This window comes from Sus scrofa, chromosome 7 (assembly GCF_054392235.1).
Source record: "Sus scrofa isolate SSC_HxYL_T2T_F1_AM1 chromosome 7, Sscrofa_HxYL_maternal_Yorkshire_Landrace_v2.0, whole genome shotgun sequence".
NCBI classification, from domain to species: Eukaryota; Metazoa; Chordata; class Mammalia; order Artiodactyla; family Suidae; genus Sus; species Sus scrofa.
Genome location: NC_139389.1, coordinates 61,124,166 through 61,147,891, shown reverse-complemented (window position 1 = coordinate 61,147,891; position 23,726 = coordinate 61,124,166). Strand labels below are relative to the sequence as shown.

Below are 23,726 nucleotides of genomic sequence, written 5' to 3'. Positions count from 1 at the left end.
TAATAGCTCTCTCTCTCTGAAATATATTTAACATAGAAATAGATCTGGAAGCATATGGTCCCAACTGTTCACAATAGTTACTCTAAGGAAGGAAGGGAGTGGGAAGGAAGAGAGACTTTCCTTTGCCTCTGCACATTTATGTACTTCTGCTTGGTTTGGTTTTTTTTTTTTCACTATTTTTTCCAGTATGTATTCATGTGTAAATTATAGAATTTTTTTTTTTTTTTTTGGTCTTTTTGCCTTTCTAGGGCCGCTCCCATGGCATATAGAGGTTCCCAGGCTAGGGGTCCACTCGGAGCTGTAGCCGCTGGCCTACAACCACAGCCACAGCAACGCAGGATCTGAGCCATATCTGCGACCTACACCCTGGCTCATGGCAACACCAGATCCTTAACCCACTGAGCAAGGCCAGGGATCGAACCCGCAACCTCATGGTTCCTAGTTGGATTCGTTAACCACTGAGCCACGATGGGAGCTCCTAGAATGTGTATTTTTTTTAAAAATTTTAAAAATCACCTGGCACAAAATTTTGAAAGGTAGAGAAATGAACCTGGTGAACTGCGATGCCACAGATTTGCAGGGGAACTGAATCTCGGGTAATTTCAGGTCCTGCAGCAGTTTTCAGCTGTCTAGGGGCAGGCCTGGAGGAAGGTTGTTGAATGGACCCAGGAGAAGGTGGAGAGCCAAGATGCAAGCACTCACTCATTATTCTAGGCATTTGATATCAGTTAGCCCATTTAATCCCTGTGCGGTAGATATCTTTAATCCTAGATTTACAGTGGAGGAAAGCAGCTGGGAGGGAGGGAGTCTGGCAGGATGAGGATTCAGACCTCAGGGCTGATCTTGTGGCTGCCTCAGCCCTCTACAACAGGGAATGCAAGGAGAGGAGTAAAAAATGGAGAGCCAATAGCAGTCTTTTATTTATTTATTTATTTTATTTTTAGGGCCGCACCCGAGGCATATGGAGGTTACCAGGCTAGGTGCTGAACTGGAGCTGTAGCCGCTGGCCTACACCACAGCAATGCAGGATCTGAGCTGCATCTGCTACCTACACCACAGCTCACAGCAATGCCGGATCCTTAACCCACTGAACGAGGCCAGGGATCAAACCTGCATCCTCATGTATGCTAGTCAGATTCCTTTCCACTGAACCATGATGATAACTCCTTTTTTTTTTTTTTTTTTTTTTTTTTTTTTTTTTTTTTAAGGGCTGCACCTGCACAAATGGAAGTTCCCAGGCCAGGGGTGGAATTGGAGCTCTAGCTGCTGGCCACAGCCACAACCACAATACTGAGCCACATCTTTGACCTACATCGCAGCTCACAGCAATGCTGGATTCTTAACCCATTGAGCAAGGCCAGGGATTGAACCTGAGTCCTCACAGGTAATAGTCAGATTCATTACTGCTGAGCCATGACAGGAACTCCCAATAGCAGGCTTCGAATGCTAACTCTTCAGTGTGGAAGGAAGTAGAGCCAAGAGGGAGCACTGACTGTATAAATGATCAGCTTAGGTATAAGAAGTGTGGAAACAGAGTCGGTTTGGGTTTTAGACAAATAAAGCTGTGTGGGACCCTGCATCTTCATGTCCCTCACGAACTGGTGAAGGGGGCCACAGGAGGAGTCTCCCGGGAATGGCCTGTGCTAGTGGGTGGACAGGGCCCAGGCTGGCATCTGTCCTAGCCCCACTGACCTCATGCCTGAGTCTGAAGAGTAAGAACTGAAGTTGACATTCAGCTACAACTCTGAGCCTGGTGGGGGTCAAGCAGCTCTGCTTGGGGGTCCATGCACCTGGGTGGAAGGCACGGGGGGTTGTGGCGGAGTGTGTTCCTGTGTTGCCCAGAACTTCCAGGTGCCCACAGAGCTGGGGTGCCTCTCTGCTATGAACTTCACCTTGAGAGATTCAACACAGGGGCTCGGGAGTCCTGGGTAAGCCAGCAGGTGGCACATTCAAGGTTTGGGTTATTTCTGTCATTGTAACACCTTTTGTGTCCCCCGTCACTCAAAATGCAAGTTATGGCCAGGGAAGAAGTAGGAGGCATCCGATGTAAGGCGCTTGAAGCTGGGATGGGAGGCAGGTGGCGGGAAGAGACTGTGACTTCCTGGAGTGTCCCAGGCTGAGTTCCAGAGTATTACAGAAGTGAGTGGGGGGTTACTCCTTGTGACCCCAGAAGCGGGCAGATGATTCCTACCTTTCCTGTCTGTCCCTGCTTCATTCTTAGCCTTAGGTCTTTAAGTCTAAGTCCCCAAATTGCAGAGCTGGGAATCAGTCAACATGGCTGTCCAGCAGTTCTCTGAGCACAGAGAGGGTAAGTGACCAGCTCAGGATGGCAATGAAGGTAGCCAGTGAGGCAGGGGCTGGGGATAGAAGTCCGCACTCCTAATTAGAAAAGGGGTTGCTCAAGAATTTCCAAGGAGAGGACAGGATGCTGAGGTTCTGCCTGTGAGGCAGGGGGGTGGGGGCGAGAGGGCAGTCTATAGTGGCAGGAGGAGGCAAGGTCAGTGCTGGGAGTCATCAAGGCCAGACTTCTCAGCGCCAGGAGGGGAGGACAGAGGGCGTGAGATAGTCTTTCAAGCACTCTGATGGTTCAAAGCGTTTTCTGCATGAATTACTCTTTATTTAGAAGGGTCCAGATTCTGCCTGGAAAAATTACCTTCTAAAATCTGCAGAACAAGCACAGAAAGCACACTACAATTTAGATGGAATAACCGATGACAGAAAAATCTTTTCCTGTGCCTTTCAACTGGGTACTTTTATAGGACGAGGAGGCATAAATCCCTAATTATTGCTTAAACTTGATAATGCTCGTCACGTGCCAGTGGTTTGGGCCAGCTCGGCTAGTAGAAAGGGCCAGCAGCACAAAGCTGCTCTCAAGTTACCGGTCATTTCTACCCAGTGCGCACCTCGGGCCCAGAAGATCACGGCTTGAGGTGCGCCGCCGGTTTGGATCCTAGCTCTTTGAAGCCCAAGCCATCGCGGAATCCGGCGCCCGAGGCTGTGTGATCCTAGCGCCGCAGAAGGGACTCCAGCCCAGAGCACACCTCCGGGTCTTTACAGTAGCTGGGCGTCCGGCTGGAGAGGCGGCAAACCAGGGTCGCTCCGGGGCCGCGCTAGGAAAAGGTGTGGACCGCGGGAGAGGAAAGGGACCCGCAGCGCCAGAGTCTCCGCGGACTTGGAGCCTCAGAGAGGGCGGGAGTGCGGGCAGGTCCGAGGTGGGCTGCGCCGGGGTACGTGATGGGACACCCAGGGGCGCCACCCTCCAGCTGATCGGGGGAGGGAAGACTCAGGCACGGAAAGGTTAAGTGATTCGCCCAAGGTCACACAGCGAGCTGGCGGCGATCTGTGTGGGATTGCAGTTCTGAAAGCGCGTCTGGCATCATCACAACCCTCGCCCTGCACGGCGGACGCCTGGTTCTGCTCCAGCAGGCCAGGGAGCCTTTGGGGTCTTGGGCGCCCCCGTCTTTGGTTCAGATGAGTATCATTGGTTGGCATCCCCAACCTGTCGCGAAAGTAGCTTCTCAGCATCCCAGCATCGCAGCCTCTCCGTTGCCAGTGCAGGCAAGCATGGTGCCCCAGGTCTTGGCGCGCGAGGGAGCGCACAGGGACTGAGACCCCCGACCATAACGCCCAGTCCCCACCTGCCTGGGATCGGAGTACGGGTGCCCTCATTGCCCTGTCCCCCCCGCCCCATGGAGATCCTTCCAGAGGCCTCTTTAATGGATGCGCGCTCCAAGGCTCAGAGATAGTGACCTGAACGAAGTCATGCAGCTGCTAAGTTATACAGTTGGGGGATTCGAACTCAGGGGCTTGGGTTTTGGCGGCCGCGGAACCGAGGTCAGAGCCCACGCGCCCAGGGTGGCTGTGTGTGGCCTTGGGCAAGTCGCTCTCCTACTCCCGGCATTGGGGCAGCGCGCCCCTCCCGTCGTGGCCGCGCATGCTCAGTGGCGGGCGGTGCCGGGAGGCGGCGGCGGGCGCCCCAGCTGCTTTGCATTGACGCCAGCACCCGCTGGAGGTCACCGCTGGGGGCTGGGCGCGGCAGGCTGCCGGCAAGACCCGGCCCGGAACACGGAGCCGGAGCTGCAGCCCGCAGCTCCCGGGTGAGCGTCGCCGCTTTTCAGCGCTTCTCGACGGCGCGGCCCCAGGTCCGGCTGGAAGTAAGGGCTCTCCTTCCCCACCGGGGCGTTCGCAGCCTCGCAGCCCTGAGGGGCTTCCTCAGGCCCCCACCCCTCAACGGCGAGAGACCTAGGCTACCTCTCTCCTCTACCAGCCCTCAGATCAGGGGCATTTATTCGTGGGACAGCAGGCGGAGCGGCGTGGGTGCCCGGGCCAGGGGAGGCAGCGGCTGCAGCGCCGCGGAGCGGGCGCGGGCTTGGCGGAGAGCTCACCTCCCCTGGGGGTCGCACCGCCCCACGGCTAGGGCGGCGTCGCTCGCGCGGCGCGGACTCGCCGGCTCTCGGGTCGGGAGAGCGCAAATCTCCTCCCCCGAAATTCCCCGGAAGCGCGGTGCGGCCGAGGCGAGCGCGGCGATGTGAGGGAGGCGGCCGGCGGCTCCCGCCTCAGGAAGGGCATGTTCGGAGGGGCGGCCGCGGCGCGCCGCCCGCCCCAGCGCCCCCTCCCCACCGCTGCCGCCGCCGCCGCCGCCGCCGCGCCCGCACCACGATAAAAGGGGCGGCCGCACTTCCTGACGCGAGACCCGCGCTCGCCGCCGCCGCCCGCCCAGGCGGCGATGACACGGCGCCCGCGGCGGCCCCGAGGCGCCGGGCGGGCCGTTTGCTGACCGGATCGCGGCTGCCCGCCAGCGTGTCCGCCGCGCCGCCGCCAGCATGGGCTGCGCCCCGAGCATCCACATTTCCGAGAACCGGGCGGTGTACCACGGCGGCAAGGAGGCCGAGGACGCGCCGGGCCCCGCGGCGCCGCCGCCGCTGCCGCCCGGCGGGCCGCGCTTCCCACACGGCCCGAAGACCGCCGCCTCGGCCCGGGCCCGAGGCGCCAGCCTCGCGGAGTCCGAGCCTCGCGGCAGCGGCGGCAACCAGGTAAGGGGCGCCAGGCGGGCGGCCGGGGGCTCTGGGGCTGCGGTCCGCCGTGAAACTCAGGCCCTGCGGGGCAGCCGCTTTCCCGCAGGGCCGGGCGGGGCTCCCTCCCGGGCCGCGGTGCCCTCTTGCCGGGCTTTGGATGACTTTGACGGACCGGGGGCAGCAGCGGAGGAGGACCGCCCGGGGTCCTAGGGATCCTGCTTAGTCGAGTTGTGATTGGGACGCTCCCCGAACGGCGGCGTCGGTTTCTGGGGCACATCCGACGTCTCGAGCAGGGACCGCTGTGAACTTGACCTGGGCGCTGGAATCAGTTCGCTACCAAACATTTGGTACAGGGGAACCCCCAGGGTATTCTGGCGCGACCCTGAGAGTTAACTCAGCATGAACTTTAATTCTTTTGGTTCTCGTAGTGGCCGGGGAGGGGTGACTAGCACTGTGAAGCCGGGGCTCTGGACCCTAGCACACCGTTGTGTTTTCCTCTGTCAGCTTTGCACAAGCATGCGGTTGCAGTTTTCCATTTTGTAGGGAACTATTAAAATGTAATCTGGAACATCAGCTTTGCTTCATTGCACTTGTATTTGAGGTCCATGTTTATTGGCATACATGTTGTACTTAAAGCATATGTAATTAGAAAGTATCATCACAAACGCGACTTTTGAAGCATTCAGCAGAACTTAATTTTTTATTAAGCAGTCTTACTGGGACATCCTGCGCCTGTTTTTTTAAATGGCGTGTCTTCTCCAGCCCTTATTGCTTTGGTTGTGCTTTTGTCAAAGTTTCTGAGCTTAGTCTTTGTTAAGGTTTTCTAGAGGAAAGGTAATCTCTTTTACAAAGGAGAAAATGTTCATGAAGACGAACTGCAGCGGCTTTCCGGATCTCTGATGTGAAGAGCTGAAATTAGGCATTTGTTTCTGTGATATTAAATTAGGGGAAAGTGTTCCTGTGTGCGTGGCTGTAGATTGTTGAAGATCATCCCTCTCATTGCCGCTGCGTTTTAAGAGTCATTTGCAAAATTGCCTTGATTTTCTTACTTACTGAGGACTGCTAGACCTCCCATATTAGAGAGATGGAAATTGATTCACTTGCTGTTTTAAATTTCTAGCAGTCATCATAACTTTTCTATAGGAAAGTGTAAAGTTTTTTTTTTTTTTTTTTCAGGGTGGCATAACATAGATGAAGTGATCTCTACCCCTCTTATACCCTATCTGAAAATTCAACTTAATTCTAATTATCAGGGTTTGGATTTCTTCCCTGTAGAGTCCTTGAAGAAACCTGGGATAGTTTTAAACGACTAACCTAAGCTGCTCTTAATGTCATTGTAATGCTTGTACATTAAGCTACCTAATTGGTTTTTTTAATGCATTACACAGGTGAAATTAAATATGGAAGTTTAACAGCTTTCAGGTTTTTGACCCAAATTTAATATTGGTTATCTTGCATTAATTAATATTGAACTTTTAGTTCACCAAAGTAGCTCTTTTAGAAAGGGTCCCTTGTGCTTTATTGGCCTTTTTATGGCACTTTGAGTGTCCTCAATTCACCCAGGTGTCTTGTAAGCATCTCCAATACAACAGCTTGCTCTTCTGCCATCCACACTGCCTAGAGGTCCCCTGAATTTCTAAGAGTTTCAAGTATTCTGTCCCATTGTCACACCATGAAATGGGGCCCAGAAAAATACATTGATCATTACACATGCCTCATGTAGTAGGTGCTAAATGAATGTGTGTTGAGTTTTGATTTTTGTTGTTAACTGAATGATGACACTTCTTCAGTTACTGGAATTTGATTCTGTAAAACCTCCAATGTAGGCTTTAAGGTTAGTCTCAAGAGGAGGAGCTAAATTATTATCAACGCAGTGTCATAGGTTACAGCTGAGCATTGGATGTAGTCCCTGGGAACTTCCATATGCAGCTAGTGTGGCTGAAAAAGAATAAATAAATAAATGAAGCAAGCCACGGTCACAGAGATAATAGCCCCATGCTTGTTATTCATGAACTATACATGTTGATAATGCATATCAGTTACAGATATTTGTAATTAGGCATAACAGGCGATAGGCAGAGGTAAAATATCAGCATTTATTTTAGTTCTGTATTTTTTTCTTTAAGGGAATGATTCTTTTGAAATTAAGATTTTCAATATACTATGGAAATTTAAAAACGCTTGTTTCCTCTTTAGAGAAGATAAGCTTTCAGCATTTTAGCAAAGTCAAATTATTATATAATGAATTTGTGTTCCTTTATATTAACATATTGAGATCCAATTTTCATTTATTAAAAAATGTCTCTTAAAATACAGTAAGTCAGCTTATTGTTGAATGAATTTCAGTCAGAAATTCATTGGGGGAAGTTTTTGTATGTTTATGGCTTATAGTAAACTCCAATTCAGCAGAATGCTTGGGAGGTTGATAATCAGTTACATTTTCGGATTAATTAAGTACAGTGTCCCCTATACTGTAATGTATCCCACATGTGTTCCCTGAAGCAATTTGTGGACCATAAAAAGTATTAGATGAAAAATGGGCCCATGGTCAAATTAGTTTGGGAAATACTGGCTCAGACTAAGCTTGGCAGATTTCTTTCACACAGCATTTGTCAGAAAACTTAATTTCCTAAAATACACTGTGAACCTCCAAGTGGTGTTTAGAGTGTGAAACATTTCCCGAGCTTGTTTGATTCTGGAGCCTGTTGATTGAGATATATCTTAGGCAGGCCACATGTTAAAGACACTCCTAACATGAGATACCAATATTCAAAGCACAAGAAATATATTTAACAGTAAAACTCAAAAAATGTAATTTACTTCTTAATGATTCCAAAGGTACTGTAGGATCTTGTAGTACCTTAGGCTGGGTCATCTTTATGAACATATTTCAGTATTACTAAAAATACTCTAGCTGTTTATTCATTTCAGGAGTTATAGTCTATGTGGTTACAGATAATGAAGGCTGTGTTCAGTTTGAACACTTACAGTTTTGTTTTGTTTTTAATCAGGGTGTGCGTTAACTGTAACATTTCATATTTTCTTGTCAGTCTCAAGTTTACTGTTTTTCCCTTTTCTTAGCTAGGACTTGAGTTGCCCTTGAAAGATCTGAGTGTGGGGGCAGGCGTGTCTGAGGAGACCCTATGCTTGCCCTCCCCTCTGTCTTTGCAAACACCCAGTGCACTGCTAAAGATGTGTCCCCACCATGTGTCACTCATCAGCTCTGTGAGGGGGCCGGCACGCCTGTTTTGTTCACTGCTATGTCTCCCCCCACCCCCAGCAGGCCTTCCACAAACATTGGTTGAATTGGAGAATTGTGTGAACCAGGCTGTAGAAGTGGAAAATCCAGCCAGCCCATATAAAGGAGAAATAGAAACCAGTTAACTAGAGTGGAGACTGTAGAATGTAGATTTGGTTTTTTGGAAGTCTCTGGTATTGCTCTTTCAGTAAGAAATATATTTCCACCCTGGTGAGCCAAGTAGATTTCCCTATAAAGATTTAAGGATTCGTACAGCTGAGTGGGCAGTACACCACAGGTGACAGATATTAGCGTGGCCACACACTAACCTCTAACCAGAGGTTCCTGCCTTCAGCGTTCAGAATCCTCAGACCGACTTTCCAGGTGTCTGTCTCTAGTCTTTGCTTCTGTCATTTTTTTTCCTCCACCCAGTTTTCTCTTATTTTTCACTACCTTTCCCTTCTTTCTAGTTTCCCTCCTTTTTCTTGCCTGCCCACTATCCTTCACAAAATGGATGAAATTAACTGCCCCATTTGACCAAAGTTTAATGGTTTTTTTGTGTTTCCTATCTATGGGATGAGATTTGTTTTGTGCTTTTAATACACAGAATGGATTAATCATTTTTCAATATTACCCCCAACAAAAGCAAATTTCTCTTGTGTGTGTTTTGACTTATCTCCCCCTACCCCCATTGGGGGGTCATTGACCCTTGATAGATTGATTATATGGTATTACTGAAAGTTTCCCTCTGAAAGTGTAGTTGAGAAAATGAGACCCAAATTTCTATTTCTGAAATAAGTGACTAGAACTTATCTCTGGAGCTCATGGGCTATGTGTTCTCTCATTGTGTTCTTATGCCTTTTGGTGTGTAGAATCTTATCTTGCCAGGCCTTGCTATAAAGGTACTACTTATAAAAATTTCTTGGATGCCTATTATATACATAAAATACTTTGTATTATATGTTTTTTAGCACTTAATATCATAACCACCATAACTTGAAAGTGTGGTTCTTAAGGGAGATAATATGAATGTCACAGCTCCATCAGCTCAAACCTGCCCTGGGCTGCCCTTGACCTTCTCCTTGCTGAAGTGGTCCCATGTGGCACACATGTTCCCTGTGACACTGGTTTTTTCTTGGACAGCTTGCCCATTTGGATCAGGTACTTCAGTAGGGGAAAGTTTGAGATGTGAGGCCACAAGGTGAGGCAGACATCTCAGAATAACCTAAAATGCCTTGACAGAGTATTTTTAAAAATTAAAAAGAAATCAAGAGAGGGATAAGTGGTTTAGGACAAGAGTAAGCCCTTGGTCTTGTTCAAAGTCAGTGACTTCAGCCTGATTTCCTAATGCAGTGAGACAGTAAGAGGCACTGTAACCTGAAGTTCTTAGAGTGCAGACTGTTTCACACTAGTAATATCCCCCACTCCTTGATGCCTTCTCTCGTAGGCACTGTACTGGATGCCTTACAGATGTTATCTCATTTCAGCCCTGTGAGGTGACTAGTATCATTTCCCTTTTGCAGATAAGGCACCACAGATTAGAAACTCAACCCAAGGCCATACAGTTAAGCTAGATTCAATCCCGTTGTTCCTGCCCTCATGTCCTGGGTTCTTGCTCTCTGCCAACCACCTGTCTCTGTTACATCTACCATTCTCTGGCCTTCTGCTAAGTTACAGTTGTCGCAGGTCCACTTGGGTTTTAAGGAGGCATCGTGTGTGTGTGTGTGTGTGTGTATAATTATTATTTTTTTTTGTCTTTTTTTTTAGGGCCTCACCTGCGGCATATGGAAAGTTCCCACATGGAATCAGAGCTGCAGCTGCTGGTCTACACCACGGCAACAGCAACTCGGGATTGAACCAGCATCTTCAACCTACACCACAGCTCACCACATGGCTGGATCCTTAACCCACTGAGCAGGGCCAGGGATCAGACCTGCATCCTCATGGATACTATTTGGGTTCATTACCACTGAGCCACGATGGGAGCTCCCTGAATCTATGTTATTAAGGTTTTGTTAATTTTTGACTTATGGGGAAATTGGCTCCAGCCCTACCTTGGGTTCCAAGGAAGTTGCAGCCACATTCAGCCCTGTCACAGTTAATTCCTGAAGTCAGGCATTTTGTGAGGCCTTCTAATCTGTCCTCATCACTCTAAGTGAGTTGGCTGGCATCTCTTAGGAGTACTCTTTCCTTTCACTTCCTCCTGCTTAGGCTGCCCTCCTTAGCCAGGAGCTCCCTAGGAGCCTATTCTTCAGCCTTTGCTCCGAGAGCCCCTTGCCCCCCTTCTTCTGCCCCAAGTTCTGCACATACATGTCCTCTCAGACTAAGGCCCAGTTGAAATCTTTCTTGAACCCCCAGCTGCACTTGCACGCTCTTTTCTCTGCTCTTGGGACCTTCCCCTATAGCCCTTTGAGCCAGGATTTCTCTGTTGAGCCTCCTGCTGGATCATAGGCCGCTTGAAGGCAAGGACTGTGTCCTAGTTTCATTCTAGTTCCCAAAGTGTTGGCGCACTAAGTAAATGTTTGGCTAAATACACCGATCTCTAGGCTGAAAGGTCTTTTACTCATATTCCATGGGTCTATCTCATTTGTTTAAATTTAACAAAAATTATTGGGGTGTGTTATTATATGTTTTAACAAAAAGCAAAAATACCCTGAAGCCAGTGATTAATCTGTATGATGATTAGTAAAGCTTCTGCCTCTCATTTTGGCCATGTCAGTGTTGAGCAATGTTCCTGGGTCCCCTCCTTCTGTCTGCTTTTGCTCTGCTATGGTAAGGAAAGTAGTGGAATATTTTGTCAGAGAGCTGTTTTGACAAGTTCTGTATTACAGTTTCTTAGCTACAGGCCTCATATGTGGTTTGCCCATCTACCCAGACAGGGAGGCTGTCACAGGTTTCCTTGAGCTTTGGGGATGGCCTCAAAGAACTCAACGAGAAGGGCTTGCCAGTGCTTTATTCCCTGTGGGTTGGAAATACACCTTTAGTCTTTTGAATCCCTGCTCATTTTCTGTCTGTGTGTCTCCCTTTCATGTCCTGCTAGTTCGTAAGTACAGCAGCTGTTTCAGCTTTCCCATTGCTCATGGGACAACCAAAGGGCTGGTGGCATATCCATAGTTTCCATATGGTTTTCAAATGTTTGAAGTTGATGGCAGCTCCTTGGTGAGGTGTGTTTGAAAGAATATAGGAGGAAAAGCTGGAGGTGTTCGTTTTAAGTCCAGCACCATGAAGTACTGGCTGTGTAGTATTTGGCAAGTTCTGATCTTAAGTTTTCTCAAGCATAAAATGAGATTAGGATACCTGGGTTTTGATGAGGACCACTTAAAATAATCTATGTGAAAGCATTTTGTAAACCACAAAGCACTAGCACATGTAAGAGTTGATCTTTTCCTTTCAGTTACCTTTTTCAAAGGCAAACTTTGCTCAAATATGTCTGCTTACTTTTTTTTCTCTTTTCTTCCTTGCCCGCTGTATGTGCAAGTTTCCAGGCCAGGGGTCAAACCCTTGCCACAGCAATGACAGCTGCACCACGAGGGAACTCCCTCCCTGCTTACTTTTTAAAGCACATGTCTTCCTTTTTAAAATCGACTTTTGTCTTTTTTCTGATGTTTTACTGTGAAAGTTTTCAAACACATAGCAAAGTTGAAAGAATTATCACATATATACCTACTACTAGATTCTGCAGTTAACATTTTCCTATTATTTGTTTTATCACATCTCTCTATCCCTTTACACACCCAGAAATCCATTTTATTTTTGGAATCACTTCCAAGTAAGTTCCATACATCATTATACTTAACTCCTAAACTCTTCAGTATGCATGTCACCTATTAGAATTCAAAATTTGTTTCTCTCCCACCTTTTTAATTTTGACAATTGTTTATACCCATGCAGTGCAAATCTGTCAGGAGACAAAATATTGCTATCACCCTGGAAAGTACTCTGTGCGCCTTCTTCATTCCTAACTCCACCCACTGACAACCATGGTTCTTATTTTTTTCCCTTATAAATTATTTTTGCCTATTCTAGACTTCATATAAGTAGAATCTTAACATATTCTTTCATGTAAGGCTTCTTTCACTCAGCGTAGTATTTTTGAGATTCAACTATTTGCATGAGTCAGTAGGTTCTTTTTTCTTACTGAATAGTATTCTGTTGTGTGACTAGATTAGAGCTCACTTATTTATTCTGTTGTTGAGGGATACTAGGGGTGCTTTTAATTTTTGGCTATTAATACAGCTGCTATGAATATTCTAGTATACATTATCATGTGGGTATATGTTTTCATTTCTCTTGGGTGACTACCAAGAAGTGGAACTGGCTGCGTCATATGATAGCTATTATGTTTAGCTTTTTAAGAAACTGCTTGACCTTTTTCCAAGGTTATGCAGTTTCACATTCCTGCCAACGGTGTATAATAAAAGTTTGGTTGGTTTACATCCTTGCCACGGTTTGGTGTTTTATCAGTCTTTTAATTTTAGCCATTCTGTAGTGGTATTTCCTTGTGGTTTTAATTTGCATTTCCTTGATGGGTAATGATTTTGAGTATGTTTTCATGTGCTTTATTGATCATTTATATAACTTTTTGAAGTTTTTAACACCTTTTTATGAAAAGGAAACATAAATATTGTCATGATCTCTGGATAGTGAACAGGTTACACAGAGCATTTACCATAAAGCAAAGGGTTGATAAAATCAGCCAAGTTAAAGAACTTTTCATCAACAGAAAGTGAAAAGGAAGGAAGCCATAAACTGAGAGAAGATGTATGCAACTCATAACACCAGTGAAGGATTAGTATCCAGGATATATATAGAACTCCTACAGTCAGTAATAGGCAAAGACTTAGGGAGGTCATTTAAAGAGGAAACCAAATTGCCAATAAACGTTTGCAAAGATGTCAACCTCCTTGGGGAAATGCAAATTAAAAGCAAAATGAACTAACACTCTACACCCACAAAATTGGCAAACTTTTAAAAGCCTGACAGTGTTTTGAGGAACTGTAATACTGTAGGTAAAAGTGTAAATCAGTTCAGCCACTTGGAAAACTATTGTCATTACCAAGTAGAGTTAAATATGTGAGTTCCCATCATGGCTCAGTGGTTAACGAATCCAACTAGGAACCATGAGGTTGCGGGTTCGAACCCTGGCCTTGCTCAGTGGGTTAAGGATCCGGTGTTGCTGTGAGCTGTGGTGTAGGTTGCAGACTCTGCTCGAGTCCTTTGTTGCTGTGGCTGTGGTGTAGGCCGGTGGCTACAGCACCAATTAGACCCCTAGCCTGGGAGCCTCCATATGCCATAGGAGCGGCCTTAGAAAAGGAAAAAAAAAAAAAAAAAAAAATTAAACACGTGACCCTGTGACCTAGCAATTTCAATCCTAGAAACCCACATATGTATTGAAAATATGAAAAAGAATGTTCACAGGGGCATTGTTTTGTTTTTGTCTTTTTAGGGCCACACCCCTGGCATATGGAGGTTCCCAGGCTATGAGCAGTCGATCGGAGCTCTAGCCAGTGGCCTGTGCCACAGCCACAGCAATGTGGCATCTGAACTGCATTTTCGACCTACACCACAGCTCATAGCAAAGCCAGGGATCGACCCGCATCCTCATGGATGCTAGTCAGATTCCTTTCCCCAGAGTCATGATGGGAACTCTGGAGTCTTGTTTTTAATAGCAAACTTTTTGATAAAACCCAGGTATCCCTCAGCAACCTAAGTTTTGATCTGCAAAGGAATGTTTTTCAGCTTTGGAAGTGAATGGCTTGGAAGTTTCCGTGTGACATGGTGGGTTAAGGATATGGCATTGTCATTGCGGCAGCATGCATTTGATTCCTGGCCCTGGGTGTGGCCAAAACAAAGCAAAAAAAAAAAAAAAAAAAAAAAAGAAGATGAATGGCTTATAGCTATAGTTATCAACATAGATCAAACTCACAAACTTAATGTTGAGAAAGAGAAGTTACAAAAAAATGTTAGAAAGTATAGTTCTTTATATTTAAAATTTAATAGCTAAACAATATGTTATGTAGGAATATACATAATAGCATACACATACATATAAATATTACAACTATACAGAAAACCAAAGAAGTAATTACTGTAAAACTCAATTAGGCAGAGAAAGTTTGTTTTACAGACTAAAACGATGAGCAGGTTAATTTGAATGCCTAGTATAGAGGATATTGGGAATTCCCATTGTGGTCGAGCTGGTTAAGAACCCAGCTAGTATCCATGAGGATTTGGGTTCGATCCCTTGCTCTCTCTCTAGGTTAAGGATCCAGCATTGCCTCAAGCTGCAGCATAGGTTGCAGATGCTGCTAGGATCTGGAGTTACTGTGATTGTGGTATAGGCCGGCAGCTGCAGCTCTGATTCAGCTCCTAGCCTGGGAACTTCCCCAGGCCGCAGGAGTGTCCCTAAAAAGAAAAAAAATAAGAGAGGATATTGGAGCAAAGAAGCAGGCCCTGCCCTCAGGGCAGAAATAGTGCTGTCTCTGGAAAGGTGGGGCGGGCCTCTGACCTCGAAGAGAGGATGGTGCCTGAGGGATGGAGTGGGTGTTCAGAGGACAGGCTGGAGCTTGGTCTGGCTTGATCATAAGGTGTGGAGAGAAGGGAGGGAGGGAGAGAGCGGTTTTGCCTGGGCCGAGAAGACTGGGAGGACCTGGACGGGCAGAGGGGCAGAGAATAGGGGATGTGTGTGGGGTGGGTGTTGGCTTGTTCTACAGACTGTCAGGAGGTCCACCGGGGATAGGAGGTCAATCCTGAAAGCCAGGTTGAGGAGTTTGAAGTCCATCCTGTAAACCTCAGAGAACTTTCATTTTCAGCACAGTAGTTAGGATAAACATATTTTATGAAGACTAAGTTTTAGGAGGAAATTGCAGTGGGTGGGGTGAGGAAAAGTTAGAGGTAGAGCACCACCCAGGGGGCTGTTGTGGTGGTTTGGGCACAAGGTCTGACCAGGTGTGACTACTTAGTGCAGTGGTTTGGAGAGAATGAGCAAAGGAAAAGCTGACAGGCTAGGGAATGGGTTGGATTTGGGGAGTGAGGGGTGAGGGAAGTGGAGGGTGACTCAGAGGTTAGGGTTTCCAGGCTTAGAAGGACTGTGATAACATGCCACAATTTGTACAGTGCTTTATAGTTGACTGAGTTATTATTTTTTTTAATTGAAGCATAGTTGATTTACAGTGTTGTGTTAGTTTCTGGTATATAGCAGTAGTTCTGTGTGTGTATGTGTCTATTCAGTTTTGTATTCTTTTCCAGGTTCTTCTCCATTACAGTTTATTACAAGATACTGAATATAGTTCCCTGTGCTATATAGTAGGACCTTGTTGTTTATCTGTTTTGTGTGTAGTAATTTGTATCTGCTAATCCTCCCCAACCCTTGCCCTTTGGTAACCTTAAGTTTGTTTTCTTTGTCTCTGAGTCTTAGGATTGTTTCTATCCATAGAAATCTTTAGTGAAAGGCAAAAGATTAGATCTGAAGAGAAACCAGAGTATACCGAGTGCTAATTTTATACATTATCTTTATTGGATGTTCCCCCAACTCCTATGAGGTGGGAAGGAGGGATTGTATCTTCCCTGTTGAAGACCTAAAAGAAGCAAAGAAGCAGAAGATCAAATGACTTGCCCAAGTTTGTGGTGACCACTTACAAAAACAGGTTCACTGTAATAGCATGGGGTAGAAGCCAGAGCAAAGAGAAGTTAGGGAGTTGTTTTGTTTTTGTTTTTTTTTTTTGTCTTTTTGCCTTTTCTAGGGCCGCTCCCACAGCATATGGAGGTTCCCAGGCTAGTGGTCTAATTGGAGCTGTAGCCACCAGCCTACACCACAGCCACAGCAACGTGGGATCTGAGCCACGTCTGCGACCTACACCACACAACTCACGGCAACGCCGGATCCTTAACCCACTGAGCAAGGCCAGGGATCGAACCCGAAACCTCATGGTTCCTAGTTGTATTCGTTAACCACTGAGCCATGACGGGAATTCCAAATTAGGGAATTTTTAAAAAAACCTTTCTTGTCTTTTGGTTCTGTATTTTTTTTTTTTAATAAAAATAAACTTGTATTACTTTTTCTCATTGCAAAAGTAATGTTCATTTTAGAAAACTTGAAAAATACAGAAAAGGACAAGGATCACTTAAATTTCACAATTACATTGCACAATCAGGAGATAGCTTCTCATTAAATGGTGGTATGAATCCGTGTAGATTACTTTAAATAACTATAATTGAAAACTATTTTTTAAATGGTTTTATTATTTTAGTTCTAGGTAACATTTAGCTGTTATTTCTTCAAATGTTGTCCCCCATTCAATTTCTTCTCTTCCACAGCTTCCTCCAAATGATTCAATTTAAGCAATCTTGATCTGTCCTCTGTCTTTTCCCTTTTCATTGACTTCCCATCTCTGTGCTGTAGTCTGGGAGATTTCTTTAGCCTGTTCTCTTAGTTCACTGATTGATTCCTGAGTTACCTAGTCCATTGGGCTTTTAAATTGGACAGTTTCTGTATTCAAGATTTATGGTGTGCTCCTTTACAACTGCTTACTCATTTTTTTGTGGGAGGGTTGCCTCATCCTCTCTTATCTTTTTGAGGATATTAATTATATACCCTTTTTTTTTTTTGTCTTTTTAGGTCCGCACCCATAGCATATGAAGGTTCCCAGGCTAGGGGTCTAATCAGTGCTGTTGCTGCCAGCCTACGCCACAGCCAAAGCAATGCAGTCGGAGTCGCATCTGCGACCTACACCACAGCTCACAGTGACGCCAGATCCTTAACCCACTGAGCGAGGCCAGGGATCGAACCCGCAACCTCACGGTTCCCAGTTGGATTCGTTTCTGCTGCACCACGATGGGAACTCCTTAATTATATACACTTTAAAGTCCTATTCTGATTGCTATTTATTTGAAACATTTTTTGAAGTTTAAATGCAGTTAGCAAAGTATGCAAAGTCTTGAAGTGAAGTGTACAGCTTGATAAAATTTTACCGGTATGCTGCATATAATGACCACCCAGATCAGGATAGAACATTTCCCGCACTCCAAAAGACTGCCTTGTGGCTGTTGACCTTTTTTTTTGTTTTAAGTACTGTAAAAATTTTATTATGAAAAATCTCAAGTATGTAGCATTCCTGAAGGACTTTTGCAGTGAACTCTTTTTTTTTTTTTTTTTGTCTTTTCAGGGCTGCACCCAAGGCTCGTGGAAGTTCCCAGGCCAGGGGTCAAATTGGAGCTATAGCTGCTGGCCCACACCGCAGCCACAGCAACACGTTATCTGAGCTGCGTCTGAGACCTACACCACAGCTCACTGCAATGCTGGCTCCCTTAACCCACTAGATCCTATGGATACTAGTCAGGCTTGTTACTGCTGAGCCACAGCAGGAACTCCTGCAGTGAACTCTTGTACACCCAAACTCCTGTATTTTATGGTAGCATTTTACTGTAATTGTTTTATCACATATAGTTGGCCTCTGTATCCATGGATTCTTTATCTGGGGATTCAACCAATGAGGGTGGGGGTGGGGGGGTGATCCAGAAAGTTCCAAAAAGCAAAACTGAATTTGCCTTATGGTGGCAACTATTTACATAATATTTATATTGTATTTACAGTAATTTACATAACATTTACATTGTATTAGATATTATATGTAAAGTAGGGATTCACAGTATATTAGAGGACATACATAGATTATGTGCAAATACTATGCCATTATAAGGGATTTGAGCATCTGTGGATTTTGGTATCTGAGGTAGTCTTGGAACCAATGCCCTGAACATACTCAGAGACAACTGTATGTCTGTCTGTCTGTCCTTTTATCTATCTCTTTTTTTCTCTGTTGGATTTTAAAGTAATTGCATACATTGGTACCTTTCCCCTAAAATATTGCAGCATGCATATCATTAGAGTTCAGTATTTAGTTTTTGCTTTTAATGTAAAATTTACATGCAGTGAAATGCACAAATATTTATTGTGCATTTGCTGAGTTTGGCAAATGCATATATATCCCTATATAATCCAAACCTCTATCAAAATTAGAACATTATCATCATTCCAGAAAGTTCCCTCATGCTCCTTCCCAGGCAGCCGCTCCTTGCCATTCCTGCAACCACCTTCTAATTTTTCTCCTGCCATAGATTAGTTTTGTTTGTTCTAGAACTTCATATAAGTGGAATTATGTATCATCTACTCTTTTATGTAAGACATTTCACTAAGCATTATGTTTTTAAGATTCATCTTTGTTTCAGATGAGTAGTTTATAGTATTGTGACTGTTAATTTTTAAAAGCTCTTAATACATATTATTAAGTTGCCCTCTAGAAAGATGTGATCAGATTTGAATATCACAGCATATGAGAGTGCTTGTTATGCTTTCAACAATCTGATTGTGACAGAGTGGTGTTTTATTGGTATTTTACTGATATTTCATTTATCGTTACCTTTTTCTTTGCAAAGTGTTTTGGACCCTTGAATTTCCTCTTTAGTGAATTCATGTCTGTTGCCTACTTATCTGGGTTTTAGAGTTTAAAAATTTTTATTTATAAGAACTTTTTTTTTCATTGCGGCACTTTAAATTTCATTACACTCAAATTAGGAGATATATCTAGAGGACCATCAGCACCTGGTTAATAAAATACTGTGTATCAGTGAAGCCAGTGAATAGAATGAAGTAGCTCATAATGTATGCATAATGAAAGATCTCCAAAATACTTTTAGTAAATAAAAATATGAGTGGTTGTATGTCAGTTTGGTCCTTCAAGAAGCAGATGCCAGAGTTCCCATCGTGGCTCAGGCGTTAATGAACCCAACTAGCATCCTCGAGGACGTGGGTTCGATCCCTGGCCTAGCTCAGTGGGTTAAGGATCCTGTGCTGTGGCTGTTGTGTAGGCCGGTGGCTATAGCTCGGATTCAACCCCTAGTCTGGGAATCTCCATATGCCTCGGGTGTGGCCCTAGAAAGACCCCAAAAAAAAAAAAAAAAAAAAAAAAGAAGCAGCAGCAGATGCCAAGATGAGATTAGACAGGTAAGAGACTTGTCGCAGGAAATGCCTGTGAAGTATATAGGAGGAGAAAAACAATAATAGCCAATGAAATCTTTCAGACCACGGTGGTCTGACATCTGAGGAAGCAGAGAGGAAGGAAGGATGGGATAAAAAGAGTCTTAAGCCATAGTGAATTTAGGGAAATCCCTGGCTAGGCCTATAGGGAATCTGAGTAATGATTGTGAGTTGAAGGAACTCCATGATGGGCAGGATGGAGCCTTCGTGTGCTCAGTCATTGACTGAGGCCAGCCTGGGGGAGGTGTGGCCTCAGTGTGAACACTCTGGTAGATCCAAACAGGTGGCAGGTGGAGGCTCTCAGTCAGCTCTAATCAGAAGAGGTTTTCTTGAATGAGATCTAAGTGGTGCATCTCCACAACTAACCCAGTCTACTTAGGCCATGTCGATTTACTTTTCGAAACACCTTTGGAGGCAGTTCTTCTTGATGCCTGTGGTCCTCTCTTCCTGAGAAGAAACTGCTGTCTGGACTCACTGAGGTTCAGGTTCTTCATGCCTCCTCATGGAAGGAATTCAGCCAGAGACAAAGTGATAGGCAAGAAATAGATTTATTAAGATAGGATGCTTGGGAGAGATGCAAGTAGGCAGGCAAGGAGGCTCTGCCTATAAGAACTTTTTAATATGTTTGGAAATTAAGTTTTAATCTCTTATGTTTATTGCAGATCTTTTTCTCTAGTCTTTTTATTGGATATATTTTTAAAAATGTAGACTTTTTTATGAAATCAAATCTAGCACTCTTATTTTTTTATTTGGTTTATACAACATCCTCTTTTATTATAGAAGCAGTGCATGAATTGTGGAAAATTAGCAAATGCTTTCACAACCTAGAGATCATTTATTGTAACATGTCTGTACATATCCTTCCATATTCTTTCTCCCTCCGTCTCCCTCTCTCCTTGTCTCTCACACCATCTATATGCATTTTTTTCACTGAAAGTAGGTTATATAGTAAACATTACTGGGTTTTTTTTTTAAAGTAGTAAAGTATACATAAAATATACCATTTTGGTGTATAGTTTAGTGGTATTAAGTATATTCACACTGTTCTGCAACTATCACCACTATCCATCTCTAGAACCTTTGAACTTCTGGGTTCATCTTACAGGTTCCTTGTGGTGTCTTTTAGCTTTCCTTTTATCTGCTATATCTCATGCGAACTAGATATTATATGCAAAATGGATTAAAGTTAAATGTTTTGGATTAGAATACATCATTGGTGATTGCTGAGTCACATCAGAAGATAAATGATATCTGATTGCCCCACCATTATAAATCACTGGGTTAGGATGATGAGAATATGACGCCTCCACTAGAACCATTAGGTTCTCCTCATATGACCATTAAGTGACCTTGCAGCACTTGCCTCTATTCAAATGTTTAATTTACTGTAGGCTATCTAATGCCCTTCCTCCCTCCTGTTCCTTCTTTCTTTCTTCACCAATTGGTAATCCTTATCTAAAATGATAACTCTTGGAGTTCCCTGGTAGCTTAGTGGGTTAAGGACTGGTGGTGTTACATCTGTGGCTCGGGTTGCTTCTATGGCGTGGGTTCAGTGCCTGGCCTGGGAACTTTGGCATGCCACAGGTGCAGACAAAAATAAAAAAATAAAGTAACAGTTCTCATTAGGGTTAATAGATGATGTTTCCTAATTCAGTTTACTTTTCTACGTGCAGTAGTTTGCGATCTTCTATAAAGAAATTTCTTTAATCAGGTCGGCCTAGAGCTTTGTGATTACTATAAAATACAGTTCCTATTAGAAAACCAGTATATTTGCTTAATTTTTCTCTTTAGTTAACAGTTTTAATAGTGAGGAGTTGTTGCCTCAAATGGTAATGAATGTGTTGGGTTTTTAAAATACCCCCTTTCTTTTTTTTTGGCCATGCCTGCAGCATGTGGAAATACCCCAGCCAGAGGCTGAACCTGTGCCACAGCAGTGGCCCAAGCCACAGCAGTGACAATGCTGGATCTCCAACCCGCTGAGCTGCCAGGGGACTCCAGAATATCACTTTTCAAAAAATGTAATTATGGACATATGGAGTTTCACTAGTTAGATATATTTGGATCTATTACAGACTTATTTTCTTTTTGGCAGCTGAAATTGTAACACCTTTGGCTATTGGGGGCTCCAATCGATCCTATATCCTTTTGATACATTCTTCTAATCCTTAAAATCACAACCAGTTGTCCCTGGCTGAACTTGTTGTATCTATCTTGTCTGAGGCTGGCAATAAGCTGGGGTTTTTTTGTTTGTTTGTTGTTATTGTTATTTTTTTGTCTTTTAAGGGCTGTACCCACAGCATATGGAAATTCCAGGGTCTAACTGGAGCTGCAGCTGCTGGCCTACACCACAGCCACAGCAACGCCAGATCCCAGCTGCATCTGTGACCTACGCCATAGCTTATAGCAATGCTGGATCCTTAACCCACTGAGTGAAGCCAGGGGATTGAACTTGAATCCTCGTGGATACTAATCAGGTTCTTAACATGCTGAGCTACAATGGGAATTCCAGCAATAAGCCTTTTTTCCAAGGAGCCCTGGTCCCCTTACTGGGAAATGGTGTTGGAAACTACAGTAAAGGTGCTAGGAGTACTACTTATTCAAGCTATAATATTGTTTTGGAGCTATTTTGGTGGATAGACCTAGAAAATCTATACATTTAAAAAACTATGCAATTCATACATATTTTCAACTTAGATTTAATAATTCAGCATTTTACCTTTTTTCTTTCTTTCTTTCTTTTTATGGATGCACCTGTGGCACATGGAAGTTCTCAGGCTAGGGGTCCAATTGGAGCTTCAGCCTGCTGGCCTATGCCATAGCCACAGAAACACCAGATCCGAGCTGCATCTGTGACCTGTGCTGCAGCTTACAGTAATGCTAGATCCTTTAACCCATTGAGCAAGGCCAGGGATTGAACCCACATCCTCATGGCTACTAGTCAGATTCTTAACCCGTTGAGCCACAGTGGGAATTCCTTTTTTTTTTATCAGTTTAAAAATTAGATTCCCAGAGTTCCCGTCGTGGCACAGCGGAAACGAATCCGACTGGGAACCACGAGGTTGCCGGTTCGATCCCTGGCCTTGCTCAGTGGGTTAAGGATCTGGCATTGCTGTGAGCTATGGTGTAGGTCGCAGACACGGCTCAGATCCCTGTTTGCTGTGGCTCTGGTGTAGGCCAGCAGCAGCAGCTCCAATTGGACCCCTAGCCTAGGAACCTCCGTGTGCCACAGGTATGGCCCTAAAAAAAGACAAAAGACAAAAAAAAAAAAAAAAAAAAAAACCAGATTCCTCATATTAGCAGTCTAGTGATATTTGTCTTTGTCTAACTTCACTTAGTACAATAATTTTTAGCTCCATCCATATTGCTGGAAATGGCATTATTTCATTCTTTTTTCCGTGGCTGAGTATTATTCCATTGTATATATTTACCACGTCTTCTTTATCCAGTCCTCTGCTGGTAGACATTTAAGTTGCTTCCATATCTTGGCTATCGTAAATAGTGCTGCAGTGATCATTGGAGTGCATGTATCTTTTCAAATCATGTCTTTTTCTGGATATATGCCCAGGAGTGGGATTGCTGGATCATGTGGTAGTTCTGTTTTTAGTTTTTTAAGGGCCCTCCATGCTGTCCTCCATAGTGGTTGCATTATGCTTACATTCCCATCGACACTGTAAGAGGGTTCCCTTTTCTCCACACCCTCTGCAGCATTTGTTGTTTGTAGACCTTTTGATGATGGCCATTCTGACTGGTGTGAGGCAATACCTCTTAGTAGTTTTGATTCTTAATGAAACCTTTCACTTTATGTATTCCAGCTTCCTCCTTTCATGGAGGAGGAAATTGCAAAATATACTCTTTTCTATCAGTTTTATTGTATCAGAAGCAATAGAGAGATTGAACACTTGGGATTTCTGATTTCATTTGGTTATCAGATTTGGGTATCACTAATGGAGTTGCTTAATTATTGCAAAATGGTTCTGTTTTCATTTTAAAGCCATGTATAGATACCTATTTTTTTTTCTTCTCAGTTTGTAACCCTAACATTTGTAGTTGGAGTTGTCATGCTGTGAATCTCTAGTATTGTGTAGGCATTCACCACATATTGGACCAGTTTCCTTTACTCTGCTGTAACATTATTATTATTATTTATTTATTTTTGTCTTTTTGTCTTTTTAGGGCTGCACCTACGGCGTATGGAGGTTCCCAGGCCAGGGATCTCATTGGAGCTACACCTGCCCACCTACACCACAGCCACAGCAATGCCAGATCCAAGCCACGTTTGTGACCTACGCCACAGCTCACGGCAACACTGGATCCTTAACCCACTGAGCGAGGCCAGGGATCAAACCCCCAACCTCATGGTTACTAGTTGGATTTGTTAACCACTGAGCCACGATGGGAACTCCTGCTCTGACATTTTTAAGTAAAAGCAGGAAGTCTT

General features: G+C 44.5%; 1 protein-coding gene and 1 non-coding gene across 15 annotated transcripts in view; one reads left to right on the top strand and one right to left on the bottom strand.

The window, feature by feature from the left end:
* The first annotated feature begins 3,053 nt into the window (after window positions 1–3,053).
* The window catches only part of PDE8A (phosphodiesterase 8A), a 147,796-nt gene continuing 127,123 nt past the window's right edge, over window positions 3,054–23,726 (top strand). For 2 of the 14 annotated variants that reach the window (XM_084968512.1, XM_021098898.2), the window contains exon 1: window positions 3,091–3,227. Coding sequence is in view for 1 of the 14 variants with exons in the window: in XM_021098897.2 (XP_020954556.1) it covers window positions 4,824–5,033 (210 nt within the window). In the remaining 13 variants the exon portion in view is untranslated. Of the gene's footprint in view, window positions 3,228–3,987; window positions 4,155–4,505; window positions 5,363–23,726 lie in introns of those variants that run through there. The other 12 variants (XM_084968514.1, XM_084968506.1, XM_084968513.1 and 9 more) reach the window with 10 other exon arrangements.
* On the bottom strand, window positions 5,277–5,360 carry MIR9848 (microRNA mir-9848). The gene has a single exon (NR_128542.1). It is a non-coding gene; the product is annotated as a microRNA mir-9848 (primary transcript).